Source organism: Macaca thibetana, chromosome 12 (genome assembly GCF_024542745.1).
Source record: "Macaca thibetana thibetana isolate TM-01 chromosome 12, ASM2454274v1, whole genome shotgun sequence".
NCBI classification, from domain to species: Eukaryota; Metazoa; Chordata; class Mammalia; order Primates; family Cercopithecidae; genus Macaca; species Macaca thibetana.
In genome coordinates this window covers 36,936,483-36,959,816 of record NC_065589.1, presented here as the reverse complement: position 1 = coordinate 36,959,816, position 23,334 = coordinate 36,936,483, and the positions used below count along the sequence as shown (strand labels likewise).

The window sequence follows — 23,334 nt, the reverse complement described above, 5'->3', positions numbered from 1 at the left end:
CGGTTTTATAAACGAATCTGTAGATTGCTTTGGGTAGTGGTCATTTTAACAATATTAATTCTTCTAATCTATGTGGAATGAGATACATGGAATGTCTTTTCATTCATATGTGTCACCTTTAATTTCTTTCATTAGTGTTTTGTAGTTTTCCTTGCAGAGATCTTTTACTTCCTTGGTTAAATTTAGTCCTAGGTATGTTATTTTATTTTTTGTAGCTATTGTAAATGGGATTGCCTTGTTGATTTGTTTCTCAGTTAGTTCCTTTATTGGTATATAGAAATGCCATTGATTTTTGTATTTTGATTTTGTATCCTGCAACTTTACTGAATGTATCTATCAGATCTAAGAACTTTTTGGAGGAGTCTCTAAGTTTCTTTAGATGTAAGATCATGTCATCTGCAAAGAGGGATAATTTGACTTCTTATTTTTCCATTTGGACACCTTTTATTTCTTTCCCTTATCTGATTGCTCTGGCTAGGGCTTCAGGAACTACACTGAGTAAGTGTGGTGAAAGTGGGCATTCGTCTCTTGTTCTAGTTCTTGGATAAAAAGCCTTTGACTTTTCCCCATGATATTAGCTGTGGTTTTGCCATATATGGCCTTTATTGTGTTGAAAATGTTCCTTCTGTGCCTAGTTTGTTGAGAGTTTTTATCATGAAGGGAGTGTATTAGTCCGTTCTCATGCTGCTGTGAAGAAATACCCAAGACTAGGTAATTTATAAAGAAAAGAGCCTTGATTGACTCATAGTTCTGCATGGCTGGGGAGGCCTCAGGAAATTTATAATCTTGGCAGAAGGCACCTCTTCACAGGGCAGCAGGAGAGAGAATGAGTGCAAGCAGGGGAAATGCCAGACACTTATAAAACCATCAGCTCTCATGAGAACTCACTCACTATCATGAGAACAGCATGAGGGTAACTGCCCCTCTGATCCAATTATCTCCCACTTCGTCCCTCCCAAGACATGTGGGGATTATGGGATTATAACTCAAGATAAGGTTAGGGTGGGGACACAAAGCCAAACCACATCAGAGAGCGATGTTAAATTGTATCCATTTTTTGGGGCATCTATTGAGATGATCATATGGTTTTTGTCCTTCATCCTATTGATGTGATATATCACATTTATTGATTTGCATATGTTAACCCATCTTTGTATCTCTGGGATAAGTCCCACATGATCATGGTATATTATCTTTTTGATATGCTGTTGGATTTGGTTTGGTGGTAGTGTGTTGATGGTTTTTGCATCTATATTCACCAGGGACATTGGTCTGTAGTTTTGTTGTTGTTGTTGTTGTTGCTACATCTTTGTCTGGTTTTGGTATCAGGGTAATGCTGGCCTCATAAAATGAGGCAGGAAGAATTCCCTCTGCTTCAATTTTTTGAAATAGTTTGAGGAGAATTGGTGTTAGTTTTTTAGAGTTTGGCAGTAAAGCCATCCAGTCCTGGGCTTTTCTTTGTTGGGCGAAACTTTTCATTATGAATTCAATCTCATTACTCATTACTGGTCTGTTCACATTTTCTGTTTCAATCATGGAAGGCTGTACGTGTCCAGGAATGTATGCACTTCCACTAGGTTTTCCAGTTTGTTAGTTATTCATAATAGTCTCTGATGATCATCTAATCAAATGTATCATATTTAAAAATGATACATTTTCCAATCAAATGTATTGTTTTGAAAAATAATTTTGAGACTCATTTCTGTGATATCAATCGCAATGTCTATTTTTGTTTCTAATTTTGTTTATTGGGTCTTCTCTTTTTCTTGGTTAGTCTAGCTAGCAGTTTTTTTTATTTTGTTTATCTCTTCAAAAAAGTTAGCTTTTTGTTTCATTGATGCTTTGTATTTTTTAAATTTCTATTTTGTTTAGGTCTGCTCTAATCTTTATTACCTATTTCCTTCTATTAATTTTGGGTTTGGTTTGCTCTTGCCTTTCTAGTTCCTTGAGGTACATCATTAGATTGTTTAGTTAAAATCTTTGTACTTTTTTGATGCAGGTGTTTATTGCTATAAACTTTCCTCTTAGCACTGCTTTTGTTGTATCCCATAGATTTTGGTATGCTGTGTTTTGATTTTCATTTAAGAAATTTTTTTTTATTTCCTCCTTAATTTCTTTTTTGACCCAATGGTTATTCAGAAGTATGTTGTTTAATTTCCACATATTGGCACAATTTCCAAAGTTCCTCTCTACAAGAAAATCTTTGTAATATTCTGATTTTTGAGAATGTTGCATGACTAATAATGGCAACTTTCCTTACTTAGATAGCAGTTGGTTAGTTGGTTTATTTAACTTAGTTCCCAGTGGAAATAGTGGAAATAACATTCAGTGGTTCTCCCCACCTAAGTACACCCTATCTTCTTGTACCTGAAAGACATTCAAAACAACAATAGACAAGTTATCACCCAGTAGTGTTTGTCTTACTATCCATGTAGGTCATGCCTGGGGCTATCCCTCCAGCGCTCACTGGCAGTCCATGTGTCTAGGTGTATCTATGCTTACAGATACACTGAAGGAGGAGTTGTTTCTTTGCCTGGCCTCAACTATGCCCCAGGAGCAATTAGGTTTTTAGTAAATGCTATTGTAGGGTAACATGTTTTTACTACAGTGATGTTTTTATTTTTTTAAATCAACATCCTGGTGACAGACCCCAGGTTGGCCAGCTGATGCTAATTTGTGGTATGTTGCAAGATTTATTTTGTAATCTATTCCTAAATTCTTGTGTAGACACATGAGTAAATAAACCATGTGGAAGAAAGGTAGGAAGAGCTGAAGTTTGGAGTCCGAATGTAGCTCTCTGGTGAGAGTACAGAACTTGGTGTCAGAAGTTTAGAGTTTAATTTCCTGTTCAGCCAACAACTCTTTGTGTGATAAATAAACTGACATCCCAACCGCAGGCAGACTGTCTAAACAACTCTAGAGCAGGGGGATCTGTTTATTTTGCAATTAGCAAAAGGTAAAGGGTCTTGTCTGAAACACTTAGTTAGGATCCCAGACTTGACACTCTTTCCACTGGCTGTACGTGCATCCTTCTTTAAACAAACCTCCCACCATCACCTTTTGAGAGAATCTGAGAATTTAAAAAATTCTCACAAATACCATAGCAGCATTTGTTCAAATTGACTTTTAAAAATCCCTTTCATTGGATCTAGGGTTTCTTCTAACATGTTACCCTTAGAAATGAAGGATCAAGATATGAAAGCCATCTTAACAGTATTTCTGATGGAATTGCCCTGCTGAGGATTTTTCAAATAGTAGCAGAGGAGGCTTTGATTTCTTCCCATCACAATGTTGCAAATGAGCCTAAATACAGCTTTGCATTTGTTTAACTGAAAGCTGCCATTTCTCAGTGTCAGTTGAGTGTTGTATCTCAGAATGACAAGTGCTGCTAACTTCAGCTACCAAAAAAAAAAAATTACCAATCTTAGCATATCTTCACCAGAGTATAATTGTTAAAATGATTCTATGAGAGATTGTACAAGAAAAAAAATGTACAAAAGTTGGAATTACTTAGGGAAATGGATGGGATGGATTTGCATTTGATATGACTTAGAGTTGGTAAGGTGAAGAAAAGCATAAATACATTGAATTTCCCTGACCTGGGCAAATTCATCACTAGTAACAGGAGTAATAACAACAACAATACAAATAAAGACCATAGAATGATACAAAGGTCTTTCAAAGATTTTTACACATTTTGGTCTAAATAATAGTTTCAGAACCAATTTCAAGCAAATATACTTAGTTAGTTCCATGTCAGTCTAAATTTACAGGGTTGATCAATTCTGGAGCCCTCAGTCACTTTAAAAATTTGGGCTCCCCAATGACTTTCTTCACAGAATTGGAAAAAAACTGCTTTAAAGTTCATATGGAACCAAAAGAGACCCCGCATTGCCAAGACAATCCTAAGCCAAAAGAACAAAGCTGGAGGCATCATGCTACCTGACTTCAAACTATACTACAAGGCTACAGTAACCAAAACAGCATGGTACTGGTACCAAAACTGAGATATAGACCAATGGAACAGAACAGAGCCTTCAGAAATAGTACCATACATCTACAGCCATCTGATCTTTGACAAACCTGACAAAAACAAGAAATGGGGAAAGGATACCCTATTTAATAAATGGTGCTGGGAAAATTGGCTAGCCATAAGTAGAAAGCTGAAACTGGATCCTTTCCTTACTCCTTATATGAAGATTAATTCAAGATGGATTAGAGACTTAAATGTTAGACCTAAAACCATAAAAACCTTAGAAGAAAACCTAGGTAATACCATTCAGGACATAGGCATGGGCAAGGACTTCATGTCTAAAACACCAAAAGCAACGGCAACAAAAGCCAAAATTGACAAATGGGATCTCATTAAACTAAAGAGCTTCTGCACAGCAAAAGAAACTACCATTAGAGTGAACAGGCAACAGGGAGAAAATTTTTGCATCTACTCATCTGACAAAGGGCTAATATCCAGAACCTATAAAGAACTCAATCAAATTTACAAGAAAAAAACAAACAACCCCATCAAAAAGTGGGCAAAGGATATGAACAGACAATTCTCAAAAGAAGACATTCATACAGCCAACAGACACATGAAAAAACGCTCATCATCACTCACCATCAGAGAAATGCAAATCAAAACTGCAATGAGATACCATCTCACACCAGTTAGAATGGCGATCATTAAAAAGTCAGGAAACAACAGGTGCTGGAGAGGATGTGGAGAAACAGAAACACTTTTACACTGTTGGTGGGACTGTAAACTAGTTCAACCATTGTGGAAAACAGTGTGGCGATTCCTCAAGGATCTAGAACAGAAATGCCATTTGACCCAGCCATCCCATTACTGGGGATATACCCAAAGGATTATAAGTCATGCTGCTATAAAGATACATGCACACATATGTGTATTGTGGCACTATTCACAATAGCAAAGACTTGGAATCAACCCAAATGTCCATCAGTGACAGACTGGATTAAGAAAATGTGGTACATATACACCATGGAATACTATGCAGCCATAAAAAAGGATGAGTTCATGTCCTTTGTAGGGACATGGATGTAGCTGGAAACCATCATTCTCAGCAAACTATCACAAGAACAGAAAACCAAACACCACATGTTCTCACTTATAGGTGGGAACTGAACAATGAGATCACTTGGACACAAGAAGGCGAGCATCACACACCGGGTCCTATTGTGAGGAGGGGGTAGCAGGGAGGGATAGCATTAGGAGATATACCTAATGTAAATGACCAGTTAATGGGTGCAGCACACCAACATGGCACATGTATACATAAGTAACAAACCTGCAGGTTGTGCACATGTACCCTAGAACTTAAGGTATCATAAAAAAAAAAAAAATTGGGCTCCCTTTGAATAGTGCCTTTTAAAGATCATTTACATTTTGAGTCACAAAAATGTGCTTTTCTATATCGTATCTCAAAAGTACAGTTTTGCATAAGCCAAGGTGCCCTTTAATGGAAACACAACTGCGTTATTGGTGCCTTCTGGATAAGCAGTTGCCTTTCATCTAGGGTGCCGGCTTCCTGATGCTGCTTCTTGGTATATATTTATCTGCCCCATTGGGGAAGGTGGGAGGGAATGGATTTAGAAGATTGGGTATAGCACTGCTAAACTCCAAGTCAATTTGCCTGATCATGTATTTTCAGGCAATTAAGGAAATGCACTCGAAAGTTAACTCATAGGAATGTGCATTGGGCAGTGAGTGAGGTCCACTGACTCATTTCTTTCTTAAGGATGATGTATCATTGATTCCTCAATGGGATCTCCTTGGTCTGGTTCTCCAATCCCAATGGATGTCAACAAGGGTTCCTGGAGAGGAAGGATGGAAGACTTGTGTCATCTATTCTCTAATCAAATGTATAATTAAAAAAATAATTTTGAGGCTGGGCGTGGTGGCTCATGCCTGTAATCCCAGCACTTTGGGAGGCCCAGGCAGGTGGATCACGAGGTCAGGAGATGGAGACCATCCTGGCTAACACGGTGAAACCCCGTCTCTACTAAAAATACAAAAAATTAGCCAGGCGTGGTGGCGGGCGCCTGTAGTCCCAGCTACTCGGGAGGCTGAGGCAGGAGGATGGCGTGAACCCGGGAGGCGGAGCTTGCAGTGAGCTGAGATCGTGCCACTGCACTCCAGCCTGGGTGACAGAGCGAGACTCCATCTGAAAAAAAAAAAAAAAAAAAATAATAATAATAATAATAATAATAATTTTGAGACTGAGAAGCCTACTACTTAAACCATAACTAAGGAACAAGTCTGCATTAATGTAAAATTACTGGCATGCTGAAAAAGGTGGCTTAGGAAATTAAAACTCACAAGATCAGGGAATTTTTAGGAATGCAGAATTATCTGGGTCCTTAAGGAAAAGAAATAGAAAAATTTCTGTACTAATTCTTTTCTTTCTTTAAACAGTCTAGAGGTTTATTGAATTACAGTTATAAGTAAGAAGAAAGCAGTTTGCCTTTCTTGGGGAAGAACATTTTAAGCTCTTATTTTTTTGCTTTTAATATTAACAGAGTTTCTGAGAATTCTAAGAAAAGGCTCTTCCTAGTATCACAAAAAGAAAGGGCAATAAAATTTTGAATTTGGTTTATATGGCTGGCATTTAGGAAAATATAATAAATTATTTTGATGCATTGACTGGTAAGTTTTTTGGTGATTCATATCAGGTTGCCATATTTATTTTAAGACCTAGTATATAAATCTCATTTCCATTAATTCAAAAAACATTTATCAAGCACTGATCATGTAACTGAAACTGAGTTAAACACTGTGATTCTCTGATGAGAGCAATACTACTATTTATTTAATGATAAGTAAAATCAAATAAAAACTATGCTACATTAGGCCCTTGCTATAAAAATTTAATAGAATCAGAGTTGGAAAGCTGAAAAATATTTTAGAGGTCATCTAATCTATGACAACTCATATACACAAAAGTATATTTTACATGGGACCCAGAACAGTTGTGTATGTTTATGTGTATATTTCATATATATATCCTTTTATAAACATATTATATATGTATGGATATATATATTTATGTATATACAAACCAGTTTCATGAAACAATACATATTCTTATTTTATTCTGATTTATTACATTAAAAATGCTGATCACAGTTCTCTAAATTGATTTTATAACCCATTAACGAATCTCAGTCTGAACTCTGAAAAACACTAATGTAACACAACAGTAAGACCCCTTATCTTAAAGATGAGATTGAGCCTGAGCCAGGTTACTTGCTTACATTAGAGCGTTGGTTAGTGGAAGGGCTAAACCAGATTTCCTGATTGCTGGTTTCCTGGTCTATCACATTATCTTATTTTCTTCTTAGAACTCATTATCACCATCTGAAATATCCTGCTCATTGCTGTCCTGAGTGTTATCTGTCTTTCCCTTAAGGAAGTGAAGCTCCTGAGAACAGCCACCTTCACAGATGTACTGGCTGTTATTCCACTCATGCAGAGCTTGGCATATAGCATATGTTCCATACATTTTTTTAAAAAAATCAACAAGGGCTCTACATTGGACCCTGCTTTCTATCAAGTGTAGATTCAACTGAATAGTTTGGTAGGGTCACTGCTGTGGAATAACAACCTGCCTTTTTATGAGTGAGGAAAAAAGAAGATGAAACGAGGGACCCAAGGCGCACGCAGCATCAACACAAAAGCCAGAACCAGAATCTAGGTCTCCTGACCCCTGTTCAGGACCCTGAGTTCCCTATGATACGTTGTCTTATATTTTTAGTCTAATAATAGTATTAAGTTGACTTGCCCCAGAATACTCCTCTCCCCTAAAGTGTAACTCTTCTTTTTTCTGTTTTGTTTTTTTTTTTTTTTTTTTTTTTTTTTTTTTTTTTTGAGATGGAGCCTTGCTCTGTTACCCAGGCTGGAGAGCAGTACGATCTCGGCTCACTGCAAGCTCCACCTCCTGGGTTCAAGTGATTCTCCTCAGTAGCTGGGATTACAGGCACCTGCCACCACACCTGGCTAATTTTTGTATTTTTAGTAGAGATGGGGTTTCGCCATGTTGACCAGGCTGGTCTCAAACTCCTGACCTCAAGTGATCTGCCGCCTCAGCCTCCCAAAGTGCTGGGATTACAGGCGTGAGCCACAGCGCCCTACCAACTCTTCCATTTTCTAAGGAGTAGGGGAGCTCAGTGTTGGAGAAGCCACACTATTTATGAAAATACTGTCAGTCAAATACAGCAAGACGAACACATACTTCCAGGTGTGTTGAATGGCCAAAAATCACATTTATTCCTTCTAAGTTATAATCAAATGAAATAAGAAATCAAATGGGAAATGTTTTCACATGCTAGATCCTTGCCAAATTCTAGCAAAGAAACACAAAGTCAAGTAAATATGTAATTTAACCTTAGGGTACTTTTTAAAGGGAAGCAAATTGCTTCTGGTCAGAGGTTTTTGTTTGGACAAGTTTCCAGAATGAATTTTAAAACATCTCAGAAACTAAACTCTAGGAATCTATGTCACAGAAAAAGGGAATGAGAGAGAGAGAGAGGTGGGATTAGAGAGAGCTTCTCACTTTAGGCTACAAGAGAAACCTCACATTCTGCAAAATGACCACTGTTCAAAATAGGTCAAATTGCAATTTACTGTAATCCATCAAAACTCTAATGGCCACTGGAGAAATCTCCAGCTTCATCTGGTCCAGGGCTTAAGGGTTCCTTAGGGCAAGTGCACCCCAGGCTTTTTCTTTATAACCCAAGCATGCCCAAAGTGGACTCTATCCATCTTGGATCTTCAGTAAACATACGAGTCTAACAAATGCGACCGAGAGCCGGTGCCTTTGATCCTAAAATAAAAGTTTTCATTGAATTTTGATGAGTAGCATTGGGCATAGAGTTTGGGGGCAGCTTGAGGAATATTCTACCTTCTGAATCAGATTCAGCAAATAATAAATGAAGGCATTCCATGATTTTTCTGGTGACTCTAGACCACGGTTTCCTAAAATTGTTGTCACTTTTTTAAAGGTGGGGAGGGAAAGTTTGGATTAGAAAGAGAGAAGAAGATACCAGCTAAAAGTGATCATATTTATTGTGCTCTAGAAACAATTTCCCATTTAATATTACTCCAGCATAAATGTTGCCCCTGCATTCCATCCACAATGCAAAACATCAGGGTACGGGACTCCCATGAGGGCTTGTTTCTGCTTAATGTACCCTGGAGAAAAGCCTAGAAAACATTAAAGCAGTAGCTAGGAGCTTTAATGAAGTTAGCCTGCTGAAACCAGGGGAGGTATGCCCGAAATACACCTGAAAGCACTTTGATTATGGCATCGGCTTCAAAAGAAGCCCCTTCCTTCGTTTTTTTAGCTCTGCTGCCCTGAGAAATAGAATTACACCTTTATATTCAGGTTAATTTCACTGTCTTGCTGAGGCCTGAAAGCATTTCTAAGCATTCTGAAGATGTAAGGGAAGCGAGCTGTTCCTCTCAGTCCTACCCACCACTTCGCCAGCCCAAATGGACAGAGGGTGCTCAGAACCCTTCAGTTTGAAACATGTCCTGAGAATGTCAAGTCCAGCACAATAAATGCCTTCCAGTTCTGAAAAAGGTCACTTCCTACTTTCTGCTAACGTTGAGTCAATCGGGTTCCACAGGTTTGCTTTAAAAAAACAAATCAAACCACACCAAAGCAAAACCTCAGATAATCCCTGGCCTTCATTAAGCTATCCCTCCTCTAACACACACACTGCCTTTAGCTTTTTAATATCATCACCTCGCTCTCCATTTCCTTTTGTTTTATAATGCTTGTGTTTCTTTCTTTCTTCTTCTTCCTCTTTTTTCCATTTTTCTCTTTGGCTGGTCTCTCTGCTTAGCATTCCTTTCATTTCCTTTTTCATCTCTCTCCCTCTAGGATTTTCGTTCCTCATTGCTGCTTGTTGTTTCCTTTTCTGGTCACAGCTGCCCCCTAATGGTTTTCAAGATCATTACTGCTTTGAACTAGAGGAAAGAGGGAGGGAAAGAGCTAGAGAAGGAAAGTTAGAGAGAAACATAAAGTGTGTCTTTGCTTTTAACTTGCAATATCGTTTCACTATCTCTGGAAGAATATGCAAAACCTGCATCAATGGGGAAGAAGTGAACTGGAAAACTAAGGGACAGGTATGAAGTTTCTACAGGATACTTTTTTGTGTAATTTGAATTTTTAAAAGATGTATATGTACTACTTATTTTCTTTTTTATTTAATTTTGAAATAAATAAATAGTATCTGAGTCTGGAGACTGAAAAGGAGACTGCCTCTATAAATGATTTCTTGGTTGCAGCAGAAAGCAAGCGCCATTCCAGCCCCCTCCCTATCAGTGTGCTCATCCAGATACTAAGGGTTGATTGGCAGCTCTGTAAACTGTGTAGGAGTAAATATGAAGGAGGAGAGTGGGAACTAATGACTATGGTGGGTGTGAATTAACCCACCCTGGAGTCTCCTCAATAGCAAAAGGTCAACTCCCTGACTACTGCCTTTCCATCAAGACTTTCATGCTCAAATTAGCAGCTATAGTCATCATAATGTAACAATCACCTGACATGTAGATGTCTAATTAAGGCACCATAAGTCACAGGTTACAAATTGGAAAACAGCAATAGCAACAATAAAAAAATCCCTTACCAATCTGTGGGGGATTTGATAGGGTACATATGCATGTGAATGAAGGCAAAGTAATGTGCACTCATGGGTGGAAGATTCAAGTTTCCAAGAAAATTCATCTATGAATTTAGTAAGAGAATGGGAATTTTCTGTTCAAAATATTTCTGAATGATTAAAAATTTCATATCATAGCCCTAAAATATCCAATCACATAACCTATAAGTGCTATGATGTTACAAATAAATTATTGGCCTTTGGTTGTGAATCCCAAGTGGAATCTGTGTTTTTATGATAGGCTAGAAAAAGCCTTGTTGAAAAGTATCTCCTCAAAAAGCCCTGCCAAGATGCCTGACATACTCAGGAGCACTCGCTCTTTGAGAAAAGTACCCAATGCAAATACTACGATGATGGAATATCCATGGAAGCCCCACCCGTACGTTAACAATTTAAGGATAAAAGAACATTAATTTCAACTTGCTTAAGTTGGCCTATGGAATTCAGACTAATACCAGTTTTAAATCCATGAGTGAGAATGGGATCAGGAAATAGTCATAGCCAAAACTCAAAACCAGATAAGGTTAAAAATCATTCAAATCAACCCAAGATTCTGTAGGTGAGGAAAGTGGTTTCAAATTGGTTAACAGAATTTTCAAGGACACCCAAGTAGAGACTGAATGTCCAGCTGCCCTGTCCTCAAGGTTTCTGCTGCCCCCACCTGCTTCTCTGCAGTGGTCTCCACTGACGAGTGGAGCTGAGGCCTGAAGCTGGGGAAGCATCATAAAGACCCTGACTCCTGGTGAGTGCTCTGGGAAAGTCATCTGAGAGAGCGTAGAAAGAACACAGGATGGTAGACAATAATATGAATATAAGCTAGCCCTTGTCTTCCTTAGTCAAACAGACAGTGAGCATTTTCAAATGCTGCCTTGGCAGTCAGAACTTCTGCTGATACTGGGGTTCCTTTCTTGGCAAACAAGTATGGTAACCACAGAGATTGATAAGGGTATGAATTTCTGTGGGTTTCTATGGGAATTATTCAGCTCTGGTCTTTTGATTTTGAAACTGAGTTGTCCAACATGGTAGGTGGTAAGCACCTGTGGCAATTTACATTTAAATGAATAAAATTAAATACAACCTACAATTCAGTGACTCATTCACACTAGCCACATTTCCAATGCCCAGTAGCCATGTGAACAGCACAGAGACCGCTGTCCTTGCAGAAGATTTATTAGAGAGTGCTGTTCTAAGAAAGAGGGTTGACTGGGACTTTTTGATATACTTATGCCTCAAAGGTAGAAAAATTAGTGTAGCATAGAGAGATCAGACTCATGCTAAAGCCAGGCAGACTGGAGGAAGCAATAGGACTTCTTTAGGTTCTTTTTCCAAGGATTCCAGGGAGGTCTGAATGAATTTTGCACATTTTGCTGCTGCTTTTTAAATTTTGTCTCATAAGGGTCCCTCCTGCCAGATCCAGTGTTTGTGTCTGAGGAAGAAATGAGATATAGACACAGTGTGGAGTGAAGGAGATTTCAATACTTTATGGAAATCTGTAAGGATTCCGGAAACCCACCAAATAGAATATACTAGAAATATCGATTTAGAATAGAAATGTCAAATAGAAACTACTGGGCAATATTCAAGTATGCTGAAGAAAAAAAGTTGATTTTTTAAAAGGCGAGTAAGAAAAAAAAAAAAAAACTTAGTGACCAGAAACCTGGACTTTGACATCAAACAAAAGAGAGACTAATAAATTAGGACCTATTCCATTTTAACTGAAGCTTCTGAGACAGATGTAGCTAAACCTTAACTAGCACAGTGTGGTAAATTACAGATTAAGATGCAATTATGCCTCAGATCTCCCCTTTTCAGGGTGAGAGCTTATTGATGTTAGGGCTCCGATAAGGGGAAGCGCTATGTGACACATGGTATCTATTGTGGAAGCATGAAACTTCTGGAGCTTTTAGATCCTGTGTTCCCGAGAGGCAAGACCTAAATCTCTGTCTTGCTCTCATACCTCTGGCATAGTCATGCATCCATGAGCATTTCGTAAGTACAGTGGGATGAACACAGATGGAAACGCATACCTGAAACGAACCTCTAGTAACCACCAATGGTTGAGTGGGCTGGTGGTGAAAGGTCTGACTCCAGCTCATAAACCCATCAGCCGGTACTTTGAACATGTCCCTGCAAAGCTGCTGCCTGCATGAGGCGAGGCTTTTGGTGTTTTCAAATTGACTCTCTGCAGTTGCTGCTAAAGGTCACAGGTAAATCTGGGAATTCCACCACTCCAGCATTTTCGAGAACTTGTTCTTGGTAGTTTTTCCAAGAAACCTGAAACATCTGCCCCATATTGAAAAGTACCCAGAGAGGAAATGTGTAGGAATACTTGTCCGGGTTTCCTTCAACGGAAGAGCATTTATGGAAGGCTGTGTGTAAATATAACATATCAGATCAGAAGTTCCCAAGTACTGGTCTGTGGAGGCTTTGCATCAGAATCACCTAAAATGTGGGTTAAAAATACAGATTCCCAAAGACCATTCCAGACCCAAGGAATTTCATCTGCAGGAAGATGGTTCCCAGGGATCTGAATTTTTAACACTTGCTCCAGGTGATGTTGATATACCCTAAGGTTTGGGACTGTCTAGGGGGGAACACTTAACTTTCCACGGGGGTGTGGCTTGGTAACAGCTTTCTGTTAGCATCATTTACCAATCCGTTTCATGTTCCTCCACATCCCTTCCCGTCAAAGGAATGGAATGTGGGATGGATTATCTAGTATTATTTTACAATTAAGGATAATGACATGAAAAATCCTAGGTGAGTCAGTAATGTGGCCAGGAATCTCAGCTTCGCTAATTAGCTATTTTCTAGTCAGCTCAGTGTTTCTTTTCACAAACCCGATTTTTGACACTGGCCTTTGGGTAGTCAGGCTTCCCTATGGCCAGGGAGGTGGACTCACACAATGCTGAAAAGCACAGTGCCTAGCTCTTTACTGCTACACCTCTGGTGGAAACCAAACCAACTGCAGTCAACCCCTGAGATCCCAGTCTAGAGGGAAACAAGACTGGCAGGTCTGAGCCAGCCCCAGTGTGAAGAATTTCCCTAAAGATTTGTTTTCCATGTGGCACATGTGGGGTTTGTGTTTAGTTCGCAAGAGTCCTTGGAAGTCTTAGGTTAAAACAATTCTAAGCCCTCCCTGGGCCGGTGGGGTCTTGTTCAGAGTAGGCTGGGGAGAGATCGGCCTCACTCTGAATCTCCTGGTCTGATAAAGCACTTTGAACTCCTTGCAATTAAAAGCACCACCAGAAGTGTGACCCTAGGTGGTGTTACCATTATTTATTGAGTGCTGCCCCCTAGAGGATTAAAAAATGGTCTGGCAGCTTGAGTCCCCAGGGATGGAAACCTGAGACTCACTCTCTGTCCAGCTGCAGGAAATAAGGCCTTCACTCAAGGGCAGTGAGAAGTCTTGCAGCCCTGGCACAGAGGACTCCCAGGAAGTAAGTGAGCATCCCCTGTATGACACCTCTGATAAATGAAAAGTCATAGTGTGGGCAACCAGGTCCAGGAATAAAACTGATTCTCACTTTTCTCCACTCTGGAAGCAGCCTGATGGGGACCTTCATCCCTGAGACCCCAAGACCAGAAGTCCAGGGTTGTCATTCTTATGGTTCTCCAGTGGACTTTAGGTTTACTTTTTCTCTCTTCTTTGCCCCTTTCACAGTGCCCTTCACCTAAACCCAGGCTACATTATTCTCAGAAATAGGAGTCTCCCACGTTGGGCACTGGCTAAAATGGTTTGGCATGCCTGGTGAGTGGCGGGGAGAGGTGATACTAAATGACCCTCTCTATTCAGGGACTGTCACTACAGATAGTGTTATTTGTCCTTAGATTAGCATCTTGGCAATGACATAAACTAGGATCTCTGCTTAAGGTTAATAATCCGAACTGCCTCTTTACTTTGTTAAATATTTGAGGCTTGGAGTCATTCTTTACAATTGAGCTTTAAAGAGGAGAAATTTAAGTCTGGAGTTTTTAATGATGTGGATGTTCTCTCAAGCCTAGAAAGGAAGGAGGGAAGAAGGAAGGAAAGGAGGGAGGAAGGGGAAGGAGGGAGGCAAAGAGGGAATGAAAGGCAGCATTTAGGCTAGCCAGGAGACATGCTCCCTGGAAGAGCTCAGAGGCCTCTGCTCTGTGCCTTTCCCAACCAGGCATCTGAGATTAACTGCGTGACACTCAGCCTGTGGATTTCCACTCTAAAATCCCGCCCCACCCCCAACACAGCTTGGCTCAACTATTTGCAAATCACTTCTGATTGAATTTTGTTTTGGTTATCTCAGTGTAAATAACAGTTAAGTGGGAGTTACAGATTTTTCAAACACGAAAAGTGATAAACAAAGCTAATGGGCAAGTCCAGATAAGGAGGGAAACCACGCAGAAGAATCCACAAGTGCAAGCCAAGAAGAAAATGGGACAGTCAGGTGTGTGTTCCTTGTCACTGAAACTGTATTTTTCTTAATCTACGGAAAATTTTACTTTCTTAATTAAAAAAAAATCTTAATCTGTAAACAGTTTTCTGAATGTTCTTATTTTTCATATACCTCTTTTGTGGCAGAAAAGGTGTACATGTGCAGGGTGTAATTTAGGCTGTTTCTGTGGGAGTCTTTATGATAATGTAGTAATAGGTGTCTGGTGAAGCAAGACAGTTTGGAATCCACAAAGCCATCCTCAGAAACAAAGATACAAGTGTTTCCCCAACTGTTAGTTTGCAGTTCCCTCTAAACAGTTTTCACGCCTCCATTTAAAAATAGTTGGCATAATGCTGTTTTCTTTCTCTGGGCTTTGTGACCACGTTTCTATGGGGGAAAATGTGAATAGACGTAGTTACAGTAGCATTTGGATGAGAAGCCTTCAAGCACCCATACTTTTTCGGGGGGACTTGAGGGAATCCAATTTAACTACCTGAAGAAATCCTTTGCTGAAGAAAGTCTTTCCTCTTTTTAGGATAGTTACAAGTTAAAAGCGCAGGGATAACGAAATCCTAACCCAGAGAGGAGCAGAGCATGTTTGGGACATAACAAAGGATCTGAGTAGTAAACGCAGCGAGTGTTTGGGGTTTTATTCAGCCCGGGCTGACGGTGTGTGTCGCCGCCACGCACCGCTGCCTGTTCGAACGCATGGCTGAGCTGCCGACCGGCTTGCTACCCCAAACACCGTACGCCACCCAACTCCTCTTGTAACGCCATTGCGCGTGGCATTGTGTTGGATTCTGCGTGTGTGGCATCGGAGTCGTGGAATTTAGGGGGAACAAGGCTTCCCCCCCTTCCCCCGGGGTCTCCCTCGGGTGGGGGCGACACGGCCAAGGGCAGCGCGCCCTGGAGGTGCCGGGGGGCGCTTCTTCCCCAGGGCGTTACGCACTGGAGGCCCGGCGCGGAGGTGCGCGGGGGCGATCGGGAGATGCGGGGCGGGCGAGGGGCTGTGGGGTAGGCGCCGCCTTAACTTCGATCCTGCGGCGGCCCGGGAGAAGCTGCCGCCGCCCCGCCCGAGGTGGGTGCCGCGGCACTCGGCTCTGCGCCGCGCGTCTCCGCGGCTGCCTCTTTAATCAGGAACACAGAAGGGGCGGGCCCTGAGCCGGCGCGTAATCGGATAGCTCTGCCGCGGCTCTGACATCCACATGCTGCTCGGCCTGAAAAGGCAGTGGGGAGCCGGAGGGGAGGCAGAGATCGCGAGCGAGGCACCAGCCTGCAGCCGGCCCCCAGCACATCCTCAGCCGCGCAGACACTGGGCGAGGTGGAGGTGAGGGCGGGCGCCAGCGAACTCGGAGAGGGGCTCGCTCACTCCCAGGCGATCCCAGCCGCCGCACCACCAGCAGCAACAGCAGCAGCAGCTTCCTTCCTCAGACTCCCCTCGAGAGGCTGGCCAAGCGGGTGTAGCCGCTGGTGGAGGCTCCCGCCGGGGGAACCCGGCGAGGACAAGAGCAGGGCGGCCGCCTTCCACTCCGGCTGTCCAGCGGCTGCTGCCTCTGCCCGCGTGTCCGTCAAGGGTGCCGCGGGATGTGTGTCAATTTACGCCTCTGAGATCACACAGCTGCCTGGGGGCCGTGTGATGCCCAAGGCAAGTCTTGGCTTTAATTATTATTATTATCATTATTGTTACGCTTGGCTTTCGGGAAATACTCGTGATATTGTAGGATAAAGGAAATGACACTTTGAGGAACTGGAGAGAACATACATGCGTTTTGTTTTTGAGAGGAAAGCCGTGTCCTCTTCCCGGCTTGTTCCCTCGTTGCTGATTTCAGGAGCTACTCTCCTCCTGGTGAGGTGGAAATTCCAGCAAGAATAAAGGTGAAGACAAGCCACCAGGACTCAGGAGGGAAACACTGACCATTAGAAACCTCTGCATAAGACGTTGTACGGAAGAAAATAAGAGAGAAAAACACAAAGATTTAAACAAGAAACCTACGAACCCAGCTCTGGAGAGAGCCACCTTCTCCAAAATGGATATGTTTCCTCTCACCTGGGTTTTCTTAGCCCTCTACTTTTCAAGACACCAAGTGAGAGGCCAACCAGGTAAGCCACTGAAAGTTTTTTCTATTTATTGCAACATGGTTTCCCCTTTAAAAGCGACCGCTAAAGCAGGAAGGCCACGCAGAAAGGCACAGAAGGAGGCTCCCTCAGTACTCAATAATTTAAAGAGAGATCCCAGCCGGCCCTTCCTACACCACCACTGTTGCTAAAACCCAACTTTTCTCTCCTGCTAGGAGTGTGTGTGTGTGTGTGTGTGTGTGTGTGTGTGTGTGTTTTGAAACAGAATTTGGCGGTGTTCAGATGTCACATATGGACTGAATCAAAGGTTTAAAAATACTACAAAGCCTTTGCATTACAGTTTTTGGGAATTTTTTTTCCCTGTCTTGAAGCAGAACACATCTCCCTTGAGTTTCTCCAACCAGCCAGTGCAATATAAATCATTTGCATTCCCTCCACTTAGCTACATGGAGCAATGTTCACTGAAGGGCTTGGGAAAGACAAGAGTTTCGTTTTGGTTTTCAAATGCTGTCGATTCTTTGGAGAATGGCTGGTTATGCCTCAGAATCATAGGGCTCAGGCTGGTGGAGCAAGTTGGCTTGTGGCTGAGATAGGGGCTTGGGGTTGGGCACTGCTGGCAACCAAGACAGTTGGTCTCTTCTCTCTTCATCCATGTGTCGTCTGGGAAAGTAAATCATATGTTCTTTTAGAAATTCTTATTAGCTAAAACAAATTGCAGGCCCTCAAAGGTCTCTCACTCGTGGTTAGAAACTTTTGAGTGGAATTTGTTCTCAACCACTGCCAAAAAGGGTGTGTGGACAGGCTGCTGTGGAGATGAGCACTTCGAGGCCCAGAACAGTCTGGGGACCGCATTTGTGGGGAGCGGCAAGGCTCTGGAAAGGGGAATCCATGGGGAATGCAGTGGGGTTTGTGCTTCCTTCCTGGGACCACTCTCTAGAGTGAGCCTCTCTACCTCACTGAGAACAGTGTCTGGAATCTGACAACAAAACTCTTAGCAGCTGCTACAGGTGACTGGAGATGGAGAAACCATCTATGGAGGAAACGGGTGAAAGAAAGGCGAAAAAGCCTTCCCGAAGTGCCCTCACCCAAGGCACTTGCAAGGTGATGGCGGCAGTGGCAGGGCTAACTCTGCAGCCTCCTGGGCATCCCCCAGAACATCAGCTAGTGGGTCCTAGCTTTGCATCTGGTACTGTCACCCTTCCTTCTCTCCACGCCCCCCATCCAGCACACGCACCACTTTAAGCTTGGGCATTTATTTGAAGGGGGAAGAAAATTCAGAAATGCCTTTGCCATTTCTTTGGCAAAGAAATGGTTTGCAGCTCTTTCTTTGCCATAAGTGGTCTTCAGGGCAGCTGCAAATCCTATCAAAGGGATGGGTGGGGGGTCCCACTTGGGGAGATTTTCTGGGCCTCCCCCATTCCTTCTTGCCTTATTTCTAAATTCCCAGCTTGAAGCGGAAATAAATTACCTCTCACAGACCTGGATGCTGCGTAAATTATGTATGTTTGTGTGATTCGCAGTGTGTGTGTGTGTGCACACGCGCGCGCGCCATGAGGATGCCCACAGTATATTATGTATTCAGACACGGACTCCGGTAGGCCCCAGCGCGCGAGCGCGCACACACTGGCACTCACACCGGCGCGCGCACACATGCAACTTCAGGTTCCGTGTGCTGTGCGGAGCGGGAGGGGTCGTGAAGACTCAGGGGCCATCTCCTACCCCAGATGTTCGCACATCTGTCCCCGAGCGCTGCTTGGAGTGTGTGTACGTGTGTGCGCGACACCCGCTTGGACCCACTCCCGCTCTGCCACCTGCCTCCCGCGCTCACTGCAGAACCCCCTCCCATCCCAACCCCCGGCAGTGCTGCGTCACTTCCAGAGAAGCCCAGAGGCGCGGAGTTCGGGGCAACCTCGGACTCGGGGTGGGATCTCAGGGTGGGATTCGAAGCTGGGACCTGCCGGGGACCTCCAGCTCCCCAAAATGCGATCTCAAGCCGTGAGCTGCTCAGGCTTTCGGGCGGAGCAACGGACTGGCACCCGGGGAGCCGGCAGCGGGTGGCCAGGGCGAGGCCGAGCTACACCTCTGACTCACCCGGTGTGCGCCGGCCCGGACGGGGGTCCTGGTTCAGCCGCCGCCACCGGCGACGAGAACCAGTTCTGGGAAGGAGCAAGATGGGGCAGAAGGTGCGCGCGGGGGAGCAGTTGAGCAAATAACACGGCGGTCGAGGCGCGCGGCACCTTGGGCGGCGCGTGGCTGGGAGGCCGCATGGGCGACGCGCACCAGGCTGCCCCTCTCCTCACTGCGCCGCCTCCGCCTCGCCAGACCGCAGTGCAGCTGCTAGCCTGTCTCCCTCCCTGCCCCAGGCGTCCCCGCCAGTCCCCCGCCAGTCCCCTGCGCTCCTCTCCGCGCGGCAGGCTCACCGCGACCCCTAGAGAGCTGGCTTTGAGTGGCGAGAGGCCGAGGCCGGCTGGCTTGCGAATCCAAGCACTGGCCCAACTGGGTGATAGGAAAGTGGGGTGGGATTTCGGAGAGGAGGGCGGAGAGAGGCGGGAAGGAGCCAGCTTGAGCCGCAGGAATGCGCGCAACTTGCACAGCCTGTAGAAGCGCAGCACGCCCAGCGCCCGCCGGTGCGCAGAAACAGGTGAAGAGCACGCGGCGCGCGGCCATCCACGTGGTGGGGACGTGATAGCCTCTCAGCTCTCCTCCTAGACCTCCCTCCCCCTCCCCGTCCCCCCCCCTTCCCCACCCCAGCGCCGTCTCTAACGCCGCATCGATTTGTTTGGGCTACGCAGCAGAAACACAGCCCAGCGATCCATAAACATTCTATTAAGCAAAAATATTCTCAGCGAAAGCAAAACCGAGGCTGAAGCCTCCGCGAAGTTGGCCGCCTCCAACTACTCCATGCTTGTGCCCTCCTCCTCCTCCTAAGGACACCCCCAGGGGAAAACCTGCGGCATTTCCTCAACGCTGCCCAAGGCCGGAAAGTTAGGTCTCGGCTGCAGCTCTGGTCTCCGGAGAAGCCTCTGCCTGCAGTAGCCGGCGAGTTCCCGCCTCTCCTCCCCAGCCGCCTCGCTCTTTGCTTTTCCACGTGAGAAAAAGAAATATTCATGGCCGATGCTTCATTTTCACTGATTGATTTCTTTTTAATATCAACACGAGTTAATGGAGGCGAGGCACGCTGTGATTAAACGGCTGCCCCCGCCCTTCGCCTCGGGCTGGCTGCGCCGTGGGTCTTTCCCACCCGGTCTTTCCCGACGGGTTGCAGGCGTCCAGCGGCTGGGTGGGGGGCGCCGGTAGCCCTAATGTTTGGAGGTGGGGGAAGGATTTGGAATGGACTTGTCGCCCCCCTGGGAATCATCCAGGTTGGGGAACGTCGGGAATCAGCTTTCCAGACCAAGTTTTAGGGGATCTAGCCCATATGCATTGCGGCTTCTGCGGCTCTGGCTGAATTTCTTCTGAAGGGTAGGAGATCCACGCTCAGGTTTATTGGCGTGTGCTCCCTGCTCGTCTCCCCTCCCTCCACCTCCTTTCCTTTCGGTTTCAGACAGAGAGGAGAGCCCCCTGGCGCTAGCCATTCCCTATCAGCGCCCGCTAGGAACGTCCCTTTGCTGGAGTTAATCATGATCTGCCGGGGACTGGGTTTTGCTCAGGAAATCATTCAAGTCCTGGCAATGGATTTCTTCAAATGGTAGCAACTCCCAGCCCTAATGTCCCCACCTCCGGGACACATCGCTTGGGCCCAAAAGAACCCAGACCCCATAACCATCTACCCCTCCCCTCCTCGTCTGGAGAGCTTTGATCTATGCTTGGGTTTTAACGCCATTGCCAGGGACACACTCAGATTCTCGGTCAATTCACCCTTCCGTCTGGACTGGATGATCAGATAAGAGGTGTAAATTGGCTGTGGGAGACAGGTCTGGGTTCAAACAAATCCTGAAAGAGAAGCAATGACGGTCTAGGCGCCGGATAAGGGTTTGAAGTGTTTCTTTCAGCCTGTCTCCCCAAAATGTGGGATGGCCATGGGCGAGCATAATTTGCAAGTAAACTATAAACTAGATTTTACGCCGACGGCCTGCTCTAGGCTCTAGGGATTGGTCTCATGCCCACATTAAATGGGTGCCCAGTAAACATTTTCCCCGTGATCAGCTCCTGGAGGTAGGGAAACTGTGGCCAGTTGCCAGCAGAGCACACAGTGCAAGACAGTGGCAAGAGGAGCACTCCCCAAAGGGCTCGGGGCAGGCCCCTACTCATCCAAGCGGTGCCTGGTAGGATTGTGAATGCGCGAGCAGCACATCAGGTTTGGAGTTTTATGTCATCCCATAGAGCCCTCAGACATTAAGCCACGGAGCACTCAACTGGCAAAATGAAAGATTGGAAGGCTGCAGTGACTGGAACCCAGGCTACCCAGACAGGACTCCCGCTGTCTACCAAATGGCCCTGATCCCCTGCTGTTGAATGTATCAAGTCCACATTCTGCATCAGAAAGGCCAGTTTCTATCTTCCAGGCATAGAAAAAGCTAGGAGTCCAAATGCCAATTCATATGCAGTGAGGCACGAATACAAATAACAGTGAGGGAGGGGTCTGGGGTCAATGGGGAGAGACACCAGGTACCAGATGATTCTGTGGACCCTGGTGTTTTTCATTTCACTCAAGTCTTCCTTAAAGCAATTAAGAAAATGAACTGACTCAGGGTGACCTGAGTGTAAGACAATTCTGAGTTGATGGAATTCAAGAGCCAGGTAAAGAGGTTTCCAAATACATTCCCCAAAGGTCCAGTTTGGAAAGACTTTAGGAACTTGAGCTGAGATCTTCCTGTTTTGAAAGATAGAGCAAGAGCAGAATGCCTTTTTAATTTCTTCAACTGACAAGAAAGGACCTGAAAAATGACATCTGGGCAATGGCTGTAGTATTATTTACATGTTTGAGATATTTTATTATCTGACCATCATTTGCAACTGGATAATCTTTGAGGTACCTTCCTCGAGTGGCAGATAAGTATATTGATCACCAGAAGTTAGTCTTTGTACTGTTCCTTCAAGGTAAGGACTCGGCTATTTGCTGGTTTTTGTTTTTTAATTAACCCATTTCTGGAAGATGCTGCAGAAGTTTGTCCTGGAGATCCTACAGTATTTTTCAAAGCTTTATCTGCCTTGATGAGAAATGGCCAAAGGCTTAATGGTTTCATTGCCTAACAGGATTCAGTGGAGTTGGATTCCAGGACACAGTGGCCTTGTATCATGGCTGGCCCTCCAGCAGAAAGCATCTTCTAAAGGTTTAGGAAGCTGTCAAGTTTAGATAAGGCTGAGCTCCGATCTTCTGGGACCTTGGTTGTATTAATAAGGAGAAATTAATTTTTAACCACTGGGAACATTGCCAAATTATGTGACCTTTGGCAGACCAGCTGTGCTATAAAAATAAATCCCCCATTTCTGAAAATGCTGCTCCTATCCAGTAGAACAATAACAATGTGGCATTTAGGATAGAGAAGAGTAGGATTGAGAAGAAAGGAGAGAAATAGGAGTTGGCAAAAAAAAAAAAAAAAAAAAAAAAGCCACAAAACTAAAACAACCCTTTGATGTTGCGATACATGGTTTCAGACCTGAACGTCCTATCCATCACTCCCTCACTTCCTCAATCCCCCCTCCCCGGCCCCATGCCTGGGGTTTCCAGAACACAGGCAAGAGGGCCAGGATGACAAGGAGCTGAGTGCCTGTGTGTACAGGGAGTGGAGAAGGTGTTAAGTGCTTCCAGCCCACTCACACCCCAGCCTCAAACACATCTCTGGTTGTTCACACAGGCAGAGTACTGGCACAGGCAGAGAAAAGGGGGTTTTCAAACAGGCAAAATGTTTGTCTTTCCCTAAATGCTAGTAGGTGTGCCACTGAGAAGTTTTGGGGGGACCATCCCTGGCCTTCCCAGCTTCTGAAACATGGGAACTAGACTGCCTAGGTTTAGAATCTAGCTCAGCCATTTGCTGGCTCTGTGATCTAAGTACCCTGTGTGATCAGATACTTAGTCTCTGTGCCTCAGTTTCCTTGTCTGTAAATGTGTTTGGTAGCAATACCTACTTCATAGGGTTGTTACGCTATGTCGGATTATGTAGAATACTGTTTGGCACATATAAAGCCTATTCTGAAGTCACTGAATCTTTAAAACTTCAGTGGG

General features: G+C 44.2%; 2 protein-coding genes across 7 annotated transcripts in view; both read left to right on the top strand.

Annotated features, from left to right (window-relative positions):
* The window catches only part of EEF1B2 (eukaryotic translation elongation factor 1 beta 2), a 954,602-nt gene that overhangs the window by 459,624 nt on the left and 471,644 nt on the right, over positions 1-23,334 (top strand). The window lies entirely within an intron of this gene.
* Positions 16,278-23,334, top strand: part of NRP2 (neuropilin 2) — a 115,473-nt gene continuing 108,416 nt past the window's right edge. For 3 of the 4 annotated variants that reach the window (XM_050750818.1, XM_050750817.1, XM_050750819.1), the window contains exon 1: positions 16,278-17,192. In XM_050750818.1, coding sequence (XP_050606775.1) covers positions 17,120-17,192 — 73 coding nt within the window. In that variant the 5' untranslated portion in view covers positions 16,278-17,119. Of the gene's footprint in view, positions 17,193-19,795; positions 20,257-23,334 lie in introns of those variants that run through there. The other variant, XM_050750821.1, reaches the window with a different exon arrangement.